Source organism: Ailuropoda melanoleuca, chromosome 11 (assembly GCF_002007445.2).
Source record: "Ailuropoda melanoleuca isolate Jingjing chromosome 11, ASM200744v2, whole genome shotgun sequence".
In the NCBI taxonomy this organism is placed as follows: domain Eukaryota; kingdom Metazoa; phylum Chordata; class Mammalia; order Carnivora; family Ursidae; genus Ailuropoda; species Ailuropoda melanoleuca.
The window spans coordinates 2,862,944-2,874,580 of NC_048228.1; the positions used below are offsets into that span (position 1 = coordinate 2,862,944).

General features: G+C 56.8%; 1 protein-coding gene across 1 annotated transcript in view; it reads left to right on the top strand.

The window, feature by feature from the left end:
- Positions 1-7,224: 7,224 nt before the first annotated feature.
- AJAP1 (adherens junctions associated protein 1) overlaps positions 7,225-11,637 on the top strand; it is a 63,178-nt gene continuing 58,765 nt past the window's right edge. Inside the window, 2 exon segments of the mRNA XM_034671486.1 lie at positions 7,225-7,416; positions 7,418-8,034. Of these exon segments, the coding sequence (XP_034527377.1) occupies positions 7,229-7,416; positions 7,418-8,034 (805 nt within the window). The 5' untranslated portion in view covers positions 7,225-7,228.

An 11,637-nucleotide genomic window follows, 5' to 3' on the forward strand; every position in this document is an offset into this window, starting at 1 on the left:
GGCCCACCCCAGTGCCTCCCCTCCGGCTGGAGCCACCGTGCGAGTGGGCCGGGAGTCCGCCCACCATCGCTGCAGCTCTTGGAGGGTTTGTTTGCTTTACTTTCTTAGTATGTCCCTGGTCCCACAGCTCTCGGCTTGTCCTGGACTCCCGGTCTGATGCCAGCTCACTGAGACTCCAAGCGGGCCCCCTCCTCTGTGGTCTCATGTGGGCATCACACGGGTACTGAGGGTTTGGGATGGCATTGGTGTTTGGTGGCACGGGGCCCGTGGAGAACCGGCTTCCGCAGGGGACGGGTGTTACATTGTCCTGCCCACCACTTTTCACATAAGCCTGACCCGGAAACCTTTGCTAAGGCTGGTAAACCCGCTCGGGTCCCAAGCACCAGGGGGCTGAGAGTCCAGCTCTGGGGTGGGCTAGAGCCGAGGACCATCTTTGTCCCTTCCAGCCAGGACCTCCTGTGATTTGGATGTGTTGGTGAAGGCCAGTGGGGTGGTTAGGTGGACACACGTTGGGGACACACTCCGATTCCTCTCACCCTTGCCTTGCAATGACCTTGACCCTGAGAGGAGGCCGCGTTACAGCGAGTGCACCTTCTTGGCAGGCCGCTGGCCCTCGGCTCCCCCGAGAAGGGCAGGACGCCCCATCGCCGGTCCACCCAGGGTGGGACCTGGAACCTGACCCAGGGGTGGGACCCGCTCCAGGGGGGAGGGTGCTAAGAGACCCCAGAATCCCACTACAGGCACCCCTGCACTGGGGGAGGCGAGTACCCAGAAACTTCTTGCCATTCCAGAAGTTTCTGTGCCACGCAAATGAATGGTTCCTCCACGGCTCCTTTCCAGTGAATCAAATATCACGTCTGTGCCTGACATCCATGGGGCCGCTGAAGATGAAAGCCTTGTAGGCAGCCCAGAGCACCTTTCCTGAAAGACAGGGACGCTTTTAATCCTAGTAAGTCACGGGGTAAAGTGAGCCAGGGGTGGTTCAGACAGGACATTAATGACATCAGGCTGGGGAAAACATTCCAGTGAGTCACGGCTCCCTTTTTTTTTTCATTAGGAAAATTCAAAGAGTGACTGCCTTCCAGAAGGAAGTGTATGCGTGCTCCCTTCCCGAGCCGAGGCTGGGGTGTCCTGGTCTCTGTGCCTGAAATCTGGCTGGAGACACTGCACCGTCCTGTTGGCATTCGGGGCACACGGGTGAAAGCCTCCCGAGCATGTGAAGGGGAAAGAGGGGCCAGTCTGCTGGCCCCCTTCTGTGCAGGCTGGCAGGTCAGAGAGCATGGAGCGACGTGGGCGGGGGAACCTCGGGTCTCCGCACCAGGTGCCAGGGTCTCCCCTCCCACCTAAAGCCACGTTCCTCTGCCTGATGGAAACACGATGACGAGGCCATGCTCCTTCATGGATGTCCCCACCAGGCCACCCCAAGGTGGGCCTCCGTTCACCAAAGCCCAGGGAGCCCCCGCAGAGTCCACCTGCACCCCCTCAACACGACCCCCATGTCCTCCCGCTCTGTTGACGTGTTTGCTTCCATAAACTCTATTTCAGAATAGTTTTAAATTTACAGAAATTGAAAAGAAGAAAAAGCAGGTAGAAATCTTGTGTTCTCTGCTCCCAGAGGCCCCCACGTAAACATCTGACATCACCACCGTGTATTTGTGCTAACAAAGGAAAACACTGCTCCTGGCCATTCGTGAAATCCCGCACTTTATCCTCATTTCGAGAGGTTTTCCCAGACTTCTTTTCTCCTCCGGGATCCCACTCAGGGCACCTCATGACATGTAAGCGTCACGTCTCCGTAGGCAACTCTTGCTGGTGACAGTTTTCAGACTGTCCTTGTTTTTGACGACCTTGACAGTTTCGAGGAGGACCGGTCTGGGATTTCATCGACTGTCCCGCCATCGGGAATTCTCTGGTGGTTTTCTCACGGTTAGACGGGGTGTGATGGGTTTCGGGAGGAGGCACAGCGCCGTCCCCACCACGTCAGGAGCGCCTGCCGTCATGACTCACCACCGCGGCTGTGACCTTGACACTGGCCAAGGTCCTGCGCGCCAGGTGTCTTCACTGAAAAGTGACTTCCCTCCCCTTTCCATGTGCTAATATTGGGAAGCAGGTCACTAAGCACAGCACACACTGTTGGGGGACACCTGCTTTTCATAACTTCAAAGCTCACCCAATTCATCACCGGAGGAAATGGGATGGGACATATCTGAGGGAGTCACCATCCCAAACAGGTGTGAGCCAACCTCTCCATCAAACAGAATCATGCACACTGTGGCTGGTGTCCCAGGCCAGCTGATGGCAAGCCCTGGAGCGGGCACTCGGGGGGCAGGGGTGTTCCTCGGTGCTGTCGTACTGGGAGTCGGTCGGGGGGCTCGTCTTTGCCAGAGACAACATCCCAGGGCTTGCCAGACCTTGCAGCCCAGCCCAGAGTCCAACCGCCCTGGCCGTTCTTGCACGTAGGGGTGAGCCGCTTACCGGAGGCCCGGCTGCGAGCCCCCGGGGAAAAGTGGGACCGTAAGTGGAAGACAAGTCTTTGTCTCCCTTAATTGACTGCGGTTTTCTTCTGTGAAGAAAATATACAGAAGGTAGCAAATTCGATCTCAACCCACTGAATCATATGAAAGTGTTCTTAAGAAAAAAAAAAAAGATTTCAATAAAAATTTAAAAGGGGGAGAAGCAAGAAAGCTGTGAACCAGAAAATAAAGGGGACAGTGCCACAACCTGGATGTGGAGGTGGGGGAACGGGGACGCTGCCCTGCGCGGGCTGTGGGCCTTGCAGCCGGGCGCTCAGACGAGCCCGAGCCCTTGCGAGGACCGTGCATGAGCCTGAAAGATCTCATGCATGCTCTCTGCCCCGTGCCGGCAGCTCAGACGCAGGCTCCAGCCTGGGCACCCACTCCTTCCTGCCTCCTGCCAGGGCCCGCGCCCGCACCCAGAGCAGGACATTATCCAGCCCACCCCAGACTGGTCTCTCCCGCCTTGAACACATCCACTTATTGAGCTGTGATGTACGTACCCTAAATTCAGCCCCCGCCCACAGTGTGCAGTTCAGTGGTTTTAAGGTATCACAAGGTTGTGCACCCGTCAGTACTATCAGCTCCAGAACATACCTGCCCCCCCAAGAGAAGCCCTATAACTATTAGCCGTCACCTCTCCCAGCCCCTGGCAACCAGGAATCTACTCTCTGTCTCTACGGATTGACCGGTCTGGGCGATGCGGACGACGGGTAGCCTGATGTGGCTGGCGGCTTCTACCCCCCACATGGTGTTCGAGCTCCGTCCACATTGTTGCGTGTGTTGATGCTTCTTTCCTTTCTAAGGCCAGAGAGTGTTTGCCTGTAGGGACAGATCACATTTTTTTTTATCCATTCACCTAATGGACACGGGGGTGATTTCTGCTTTCCACTGTCATCAGTAATGCTGTTGTGGACATTCGTGGGCACATTTTTGTGCGGACTTAGGTTTCTACCCAAGAGTGGAAATGCTGGGTCAGCCAGTGACGACGTCTTTGAGGAATTGCTGAGCTGTTTTGCACAGTGGAGACACCCTTCTACGTTCCTACCGTGTCCTGTCTCCCCACATCCTTGCCAACACTTGCACTTGGCTTCATGCTTGTAGCCGTGCTCGTGGGTGTGAAGGGGGGGTGTGTTCCTAAGTGGCCTATGGATGCCCTCGAGGTTTGGGGAAGCTGGCGTGGGCTCTGCTGCCTGCACTGTGGCCTAGACACAGCCACAGGGCCTCCCTCCTGCACCTGGTCCTCCACCCCCGTGGGAAATGGCTGACAGCGCCACGGCACCTTCCTGGGGCAAGAGGGCTGTGGCCGCAACTGAGGCCTCCCAGCCCTGTGCTGGACAGAGTCAGAGGGAAGAGCATTCCTGGGTCTGGGTTGGCTAGAAGGATGAAGAGAGAGGTGGTGGCTGGATCCCCTGATGCCAGGATGCGGCGTCATCCCGACAAGTGCCGTGTGCGTGCCTTGGGAGCGTGAAGGTCCAGGGCCGGGACCCTCAACCCCATAGAGAGACCACCGATCCCTGCAGGCCGCAGAGTCGGCCCCGGCCTCCCTACGGGAGGGGCTCTTTAGCCCCGACGCTGGCCCGGCAGTGAGGAGCCTCTGGCCTCTGTCCTGACTTGTCCCCTTGCCCTCCTCATATTCCCTCTCTGGACAAATCCATCACTGTAAGAAGGAGGAAACCGGACTCGAAGAGAAACAAAGCAAGCTGTCCCCGCTCTTGCGATCGGTTGGTTTTTCTGCATAACAGCCGGGTGGCGTGGAAATGAGAGGGTTTCTATGGTAACCAATTACAGCTCATGATTGGTGAAAAATGACAGAAATACCCTGTGTGTGAAGTTCTGCTGGGGCCGGCAAGCCGGTGCAGACTGAGGTGCCGCGGGTTTAATTTCCTAGGGCAATATTTCTCCCAGCACTGATGGCACACAGGTCCGCCTGTGGTTGTTCTTCGTTCAGCCTGAGTGAGGGGCCAAGTGGTACCCAGTGGGCCTGGGAGTGCTTGTTGTGGCCCTGTGGGGCCTGGTGGGGTCTGCTGAGGTCTGCTGAGGGCCTAGCATTGCCTCGTGGGACCTGAGGGCCTGGTGTTTCCTGGTGGGACCTGGTGGGACCTGGTGGGGCCTGGGGTTGCCTGGTGAGACCTTGTGGGGCTTCATGGGGCCTGGGGTTGCCTGGTGTTTCCTGGTGGGGCCTGGTGGGACCTTTGTGGGGCCTCATGGGGCCTGGTAGGACTTGGTGTTTTCTGGTGGGACCTGATGGGGCCTGGGGTTGCCTGATGAGACCTTGTGTGGCCTCACGGGGCCTGGGGTTGCCTGGTGTTTCCTGGTGGGGCCTGGTGGGGCCTGGTGGGACCTGGTGGGGTCTTCTGGGCTGAGGCACGGCTCCTGCTTGACGTGTCCCACTTCCCTAGGGGCTGGACTCCCATGCAACATGCAGAGCGGTGGGAGAACCAGAGGGTCTAAACCACCCATCTTCACTGAGCCACCTGTGGCCACGGAGGAGCTGTGCTTACTGTTGCACGGGATGTTTCACATTGACCTAAATTTCTGTGCAGTGACAGCGGCCCTGGTCCCTGCATGGAGCTTGGCGGGCTGTGCAGAGAAATCGCACACCGGCAGAAACTAATGAGCGATTCCTAATTTCTGCAGCAAAGCACTTTCATTCTGATTAAAAAACTGGGCCCTTTTTATTTGGGGATTAGTCCTTTTCGGTAATTAGTGCTCATTAATACAAGTTTCTTCCTTTCCACATCCTGATGACAGGCAGGGAGCAGCACGTGCCTAAGTACCCACCAGAGAGGAGGCGGCCCCGGGCACATGGGGCTCAGGGCAGAATGGGGGGGGGGGCTCACACACAGACACACTCACACGCACTCACCGACGTGGACCCCACACTCGGCCACACCCACACATGCACATACATATGCATATGTGACAGGCACACAGACCACCCCTCATGCACTCACACTCTTTTTTTTTTTTTTTTTTTTAAAGCTTCGACGCTTTTATGACACTCTTGAGAACCACAGAGGAAATCCAGTGGCTGACACTTAAAGCAGGATCATGCACTCACACTCTTGTACAGTCACTGACACACACATGCTCACTGACATGGACCCCACACTCGGCCACACCCACACTGGCACACACATGCATAAGTGACAGACGGGCACATGCATCACCTCACAACAGACTCGAACTCACCCACACATACACACACACGACAGACGGGCACACTGATACCCCCACGGACTCGTGCTCTTACACACTTGCTGACACACTCACACCCACTTGTACCTTTGGTCTTTCACAGGCACCGACGCGCTGTCACACATCGGCAGTCACATGTGCAGACATGCAGTCCTGAGACACACTCCCGTGCACGCGTGCACACATGACTCACTCACACACCACACGCTGCTCACTTGCTGATTTATTCCCTTTTAAAGTCACGCGGAACCTCATGAAGAAAAACTGCCAAGCCTTTTTTCCTCTGGGGCTGGTCTGGAGCAGCTTTCCAGGCTGGCGGCTCCGCGCACCGAACGCCCTCGCCCGCCCCCACCCGCAGCACTCACTATCATTCTGGATCCGTGTCAATTTTCAGACGTGACGCCGGTGACACGTCCCGACTTTGAATGGCGCCTGTTCCCCGTCCTGAGTTACCTAAGCTGGTGGGAGAGGGAGCATGGCCCGGGGCCCCCAAGCCCTCCCGGTGGCAGTCCGCTGTGCTCTAACTGCTCACGTGATGCTCCGTGCACCGCCAGCCCCGGCGTCCCCTTCCCTGGGCCGTGTGGGGTTTGCCCTTCCTCCAGCCATGCCTGGAGCGGAGGAGGCGGATGGTGGGGTTTCAAAGGGCACCTGAGCTGGAGATAAGTAGGGGAAGCCGAAATGTCCACAGAACAGCACTGGGGCCGAGTTGGCGCATCGATAAACTTCCAGCTTATCCACAGCAGATCTCATTTTCCTGAACCAAATCCAGAGGAAGCCAAAAATAAGAAGCTTTCCTAGCGTACAGCGTCCGAGGCCGAGCCTGCTCTGAGATACGCACATTGGCCCAAGAAGGGGGGCGGTGGGGCTTGCGGACCCCAGCATGGGGCGGGGGCTCAGTCGATGCCTGGCCTTCGTGCCCCCTGTAAAGTCCGGCGGGCTCAGCCACACGGAGAGTGGAAGCCCCGTCCCTCCGGGCCGCAGGAAGGGGAGGTCTTGTGCTCCGAGACACCCACCTTGGGTCCGTAACTTCCGTGACACAGAGGAAGGTGCTCAGCCCTGGACCCGGGGGGAGCCCGAGCCCCCAGCTCTGCCATTCCCTTACCTCACATCTGCTCCATGTCTCCGTTTCACTCTGGGCAGAGGCCCCATGGGGAACAGAAGGTATTTGAGATCATCTTGTCGGCTGAGTTGGGGGTTCTGAGCCTCGGTTTCCCTCCCGTGTCATGTCAACCGGCCATGTGCGTTGCACGCTCCTGGGAAGAGCGGTGCGGTGCAGGTGGGGAGCCAGCTCCCGGGAGCGGGTGCGTGGGGACGGTGCCTCTAAGGTGCTATGCAGAGCTGGCGCTCAGGCAAGGCTGTGAGGTCAGCTGACGGAGGGCTTCGGGTTCCCTTGTGAAGTTAGGATTAGCGCTCGCTCCCAGAAGAGCGCGTCTGTGTCACAGCGGGGTGGAGGGACAGCCGCAGAGCTGCCAGAGCCCCCAGCTGACACTGCTCTCTCTTTTCCACGCAGTTCCATGTCCATCCGCTGGCCGGGCTGCTCCCTAGGAAGCCATGCTTGGATACTTATAGCCATGTTTCAGCTCGCCATGGATCTGCCCTCGTGTGAGTCCCTGGGCCCGGGCCCCGACTTCTGGCTCCTGCCCCGGCCGCCGCAGCGGCCGCCCCGGCTGTGGAGCTTGAAGAGCGGACAGGCGGCGCGCATCCGTGCCCGTGTGGAGCCCGCGCCCGGCCCGCGTGGAGCGCAGCCACGGGCAGGTGCCGAGCCCGCGCGCCAAACGGGCGCACAGACCCAGGGACCAGGTGGCCGCCCTGGTGCCCAGAGGGGGGCTCGCCAAGCCCCCGGCCACTGCCAAATCCAGCCCTTCCCTTGGCTCCTCCTCCTCGGCCCCGTCACCCACCGCGGGCAGCGGGGCCACCACGGACCAGCAGGCCCTCCTGGGGCGGGGGAAGAGACACCTGCAGGGGGCCGGCTTCCACGGCTTCGATTTCCGGGGCAGCAGGCCCACCACAGAGACAGAGTTCATCGCCTGGGGGCCCACGGGGGAGGAGGAGGCCCCGGAATCCAACACATTTCCAGGGCTTTACGGCCCCACCACGGCCTCCATCTCACAGACACGGAAGACAACTGTGGCCACCGCCACCACCACCGCCACAGCCCTCACAGCCGCCTCCACGACACTGCAGACTAAGGGGGTCACGGAGCCCCTGGGCCCCAGGAATAGGATCCCGGTTGGGGTTAGCACAACGGAGCCTTCCACCAGTCCCAGCAAAGACAATGGCGAAGACGTCAAGCCCCCACGGATTCTGGGGGAGACCTCAGGTACAGCCACCTCTTTTCTGGTTGGGGTTCGGTGGGGGGTGGGAGGACACCCTGGGGGCATGACTCTCGAAGAATGCCGCGCTGTGCTTGCTGACGCTGCTTGGCGGGACTCCCCATTTCTCAGCGGCAGAAACTACAGCAATGGAGAGTGCTGACAGTTGGGTGGCGGCCTTGGGGACGGAGGGGGCATGTGTGTCCGTGGACTTTCGTGTCCTGGCAAATGTGGGCTGTGCTCTAGCCAAGCGCTTCTGGCTGGTAGAAGGGAGGCGGGACAGGGTCTCTCCTTAGGGGTGGCCTACAAGGGGACGCTGTGCCCTCCTTGCCTGCGTCACGGGCATCCGGATCCTGCCAGGCACAGAGACACATCTTCCCGAATGGTAGAACCTTGACTTCTGGGCCAGCCTGGGAACAAGATGCGGGCAGGCCTGCTGGTGGAATTAGGGCCCGTGTGGAGTCTCCAGACCTCCAAGGTCGTGGTCCCATGGATAGGCGACTGCCACACTGGCCCAGGGTAGGGATCACTTGAAGCAGCAGAAAAGGTTGATGTCGGGTGTGAAGAACTCCTGTGGTGTTCGCTGAGGTTCTGCAAACTGACTCGGGTTGGGGCGTGTCTTCTCGGGGGATGGTGTCGCAGGTGTTTGGAGGACGGGGGTCAGAGCGCACGGCTCTGGTTCCTCTGCTGTGACTCTGGGTGCATATGGACAGTCACCATTTCTTGTCCTCACAGTAGCTCCTGCCACGTAGTCTTGTTTTTTTTCTTCTCCCCCACCTCCTCTTCTGGTTGCTTCCAGACGAGCAGCCCTTGAAACTCTCCCAGGCCACAGGCACGTCCCCAGCTTCACAGCCGGCTGAGGGAGCGCACAGAGTCCGGGACGCCTGTGCCTCAGCCCGCNGGGGGGGTAGGGAGCTGCGTGGCCGCCTCCGCCCCCTGTCTGCTTGCTTCTGCATGTCCTAAGGCCTCAGGCCCCACAAGCCCCGTGCAGGCCCTCTTCCGGACCCCGGACAGAAGAGAGCTGCTTCTCGGGGTGTGTCGGCAGTATGGGAGCTGCGGTCTTCCTGCAGCCTGCGTCCGTGCTCCCCTGTGTCTGGCCGCGGTTGGGAGCTGGGTAGGTTTTCACAGAGTGGGTGGCTTTTGTTCCATGACCTACTTCTTCCTTCACCTGGGCAAGAGAACTGCAGTTTTTATATTCTGAGCAATTCTTCCCTAGAGAGCGGCATAGCTATGAAAGCAAACCCAAGTCTATCTCAAAGCCCGGGGCCAGGGCCAGGCCCAGGGACGGAGGCTGGCGAGCTTGGAGCACAGCGGGAGAAGGTCCGCAGGCGGTCGCGGGCCATCTCCCGGGCAGCCTTTGTCCGGGACCCGGGCACACATAGCCTGCAGTTCACCGCGTCTGTGCCAGGGGCCCAAAAGCACTTTACGGAAGCATTTGTTTTTACCTCAATAAAGCCACAAGCCATCATCATAATAGGATTTAGTGCTGCGTTCACTTACTGTCATCCCCTCTACACACGTCACTTACTATATAGGCACAGACGGAAAACAAGTTCCCACATTCCGAATTACATTTGTTATTACTGAAGTTAAATGCTCGGGACGGCGTGACTTCTCACGCTCAGCACATTAATTCGCGGCACATTGGACGTTGGTAATCCAACTCGACAGATGCTTATCTTGGACAAGATTTATGGTTCTTCATAATATAATCTGGGGCTAGATTAATTTGTTTAGCAAAACAAATTTAAAGGGGGGGAAATATGTGTGTTTGCTTTTAGTGCAGAGAAATGTTAATTCTGGGAAGTGATGCTGGATGCTGAGAAGGGATGCCAGCAGCCTTCAGCGTCCAGGGCAAGGCAGGGCAACACAGGAAGGGCTGAGGTGACGCCTCTAACTGGGTCCGTCCCAGCTCAGCTGACTCAAAAGTGGCCCAAGCCACCAAGAGCCCTGGTGGGAGCCCCATGAAACCCCCTTTTCCTGGTGGTCACCACACAGAGACTGGGCTCCTGAATCTCTGTGGACCTCGACTTCTGCTCACCTATCTCAGACGGAAGTAAGGCTGCAAGGGTAGTCTTGGGGACCCCAGAGTGGGGGTCCAGGAGGCTGTCAGGCCTGTCGTATGTACTTGCAAGCCGCAGACCGCCTGTGAATCTGGGCTCTGCTGCTGCGTGACCCTGGGGAAGTTCTCTTCTCTCTTGGCTTCGTTTCCTTCACCAGGAAAATTAAAGCTTAGAAATACCTCTTCCAAATGGTTGTCATGAGGAATCGGTGGAACACCACCAAGCTTGAACTAAGAACCCTGTGTACATGCCAGGTGCATCCACACCCAGCAAGAAGGACTCCAAGGAGAAGCTTGCAGGTGTCAGGCCAACAAGCCACCAGGGAGTTGGGGACTCTTCTCATCTGAGACGAACCCAGCTCTGCCCACTCACTGCTGAGGGTACCCCAAAGGACAGAATTAAGGTTTGGGAAAGTGATAGGAAGAATTTGTTAAGTCAGTTCTGTTGTCCAAAGAGATGTCTTTGGAATCATGTTTGGGGAGTTGTGAGTTTTTATTTTTGCTTCTGTAGAGAGGTGTTTGGAAGGGGAAAGTTACATTTGCCCATCTGCCTGGAGCACAGATACCAGTGGGCATAGAAAAGCGGATGGCTGGAGATTTGGGGTACTCTGAAATCCCTCAGGAGCTAATATTATGTGGAATAGCTGCTGGAATCACCAAACGGTCACTCTCCCAGAGACCACCCTCTAAGTGAAGTGATTGGGAAGTCTTTCCTAGTTTTAGTGTAGTGGGTAAGAGTGTCTGCCTTCAGATTCCTGGTTTCATCTTGTATTAGCTGTGTGAACTTGGGCAACTTGCTTATCTTCTCTGTGCCTCAGTGGGAATTACATAATTAACCACCCTATAATGTTGCAAAAATTAAGTGAGATAGTATATGCCAGGTGGTCAGTGCCTGGAACATAACAGCTGGTCATTACATGTTTGCTTTTGTTAATATGGTGATGATGGTGGTGATGGTGATTATGATGGTGGTGATGATGGTGATTATGATGACAATGGTGATGAAGTTGGTGATGATCGTGATGGTGATGATGATGGTGGTCATGATGATGGTGATTATGATGGTGGTAGTAATGGTGGTGGTGATGGTGATGATGGTGATGGTGGTGATTATGATGGTGATGGTGGTGATAATGGTGGTGATGATGATGGTGGTGATGGTGATGATGATGGTGGTGATTATGATGGTGATGGTGATGGTGATGATGGTGATGATGATGATGACAATGGTGATGAAGTTGGTGATGATGGTGATGGTGGTGATGATGGTGATTATGATGACAATGGTGATGAAGTTGGTGATGATGGTGATGGTGGTGATGATGGTGGGTGATGATGCTGATACTTATGGTGATGTGATGATACTGGTGATGGTGGTGTTGATGGTGATGATAATGGTGATGATGATGATGATGGTGATGATGGTGATGATGATGATGATGGTGGTGATGGTGATGATGATGATGATGGTGGTGATGATGGTGGGTGATGATGCTGATACTTATGGTGATGTGATGATACTGGTGATGGTGGTGTTGATGGTGATGAT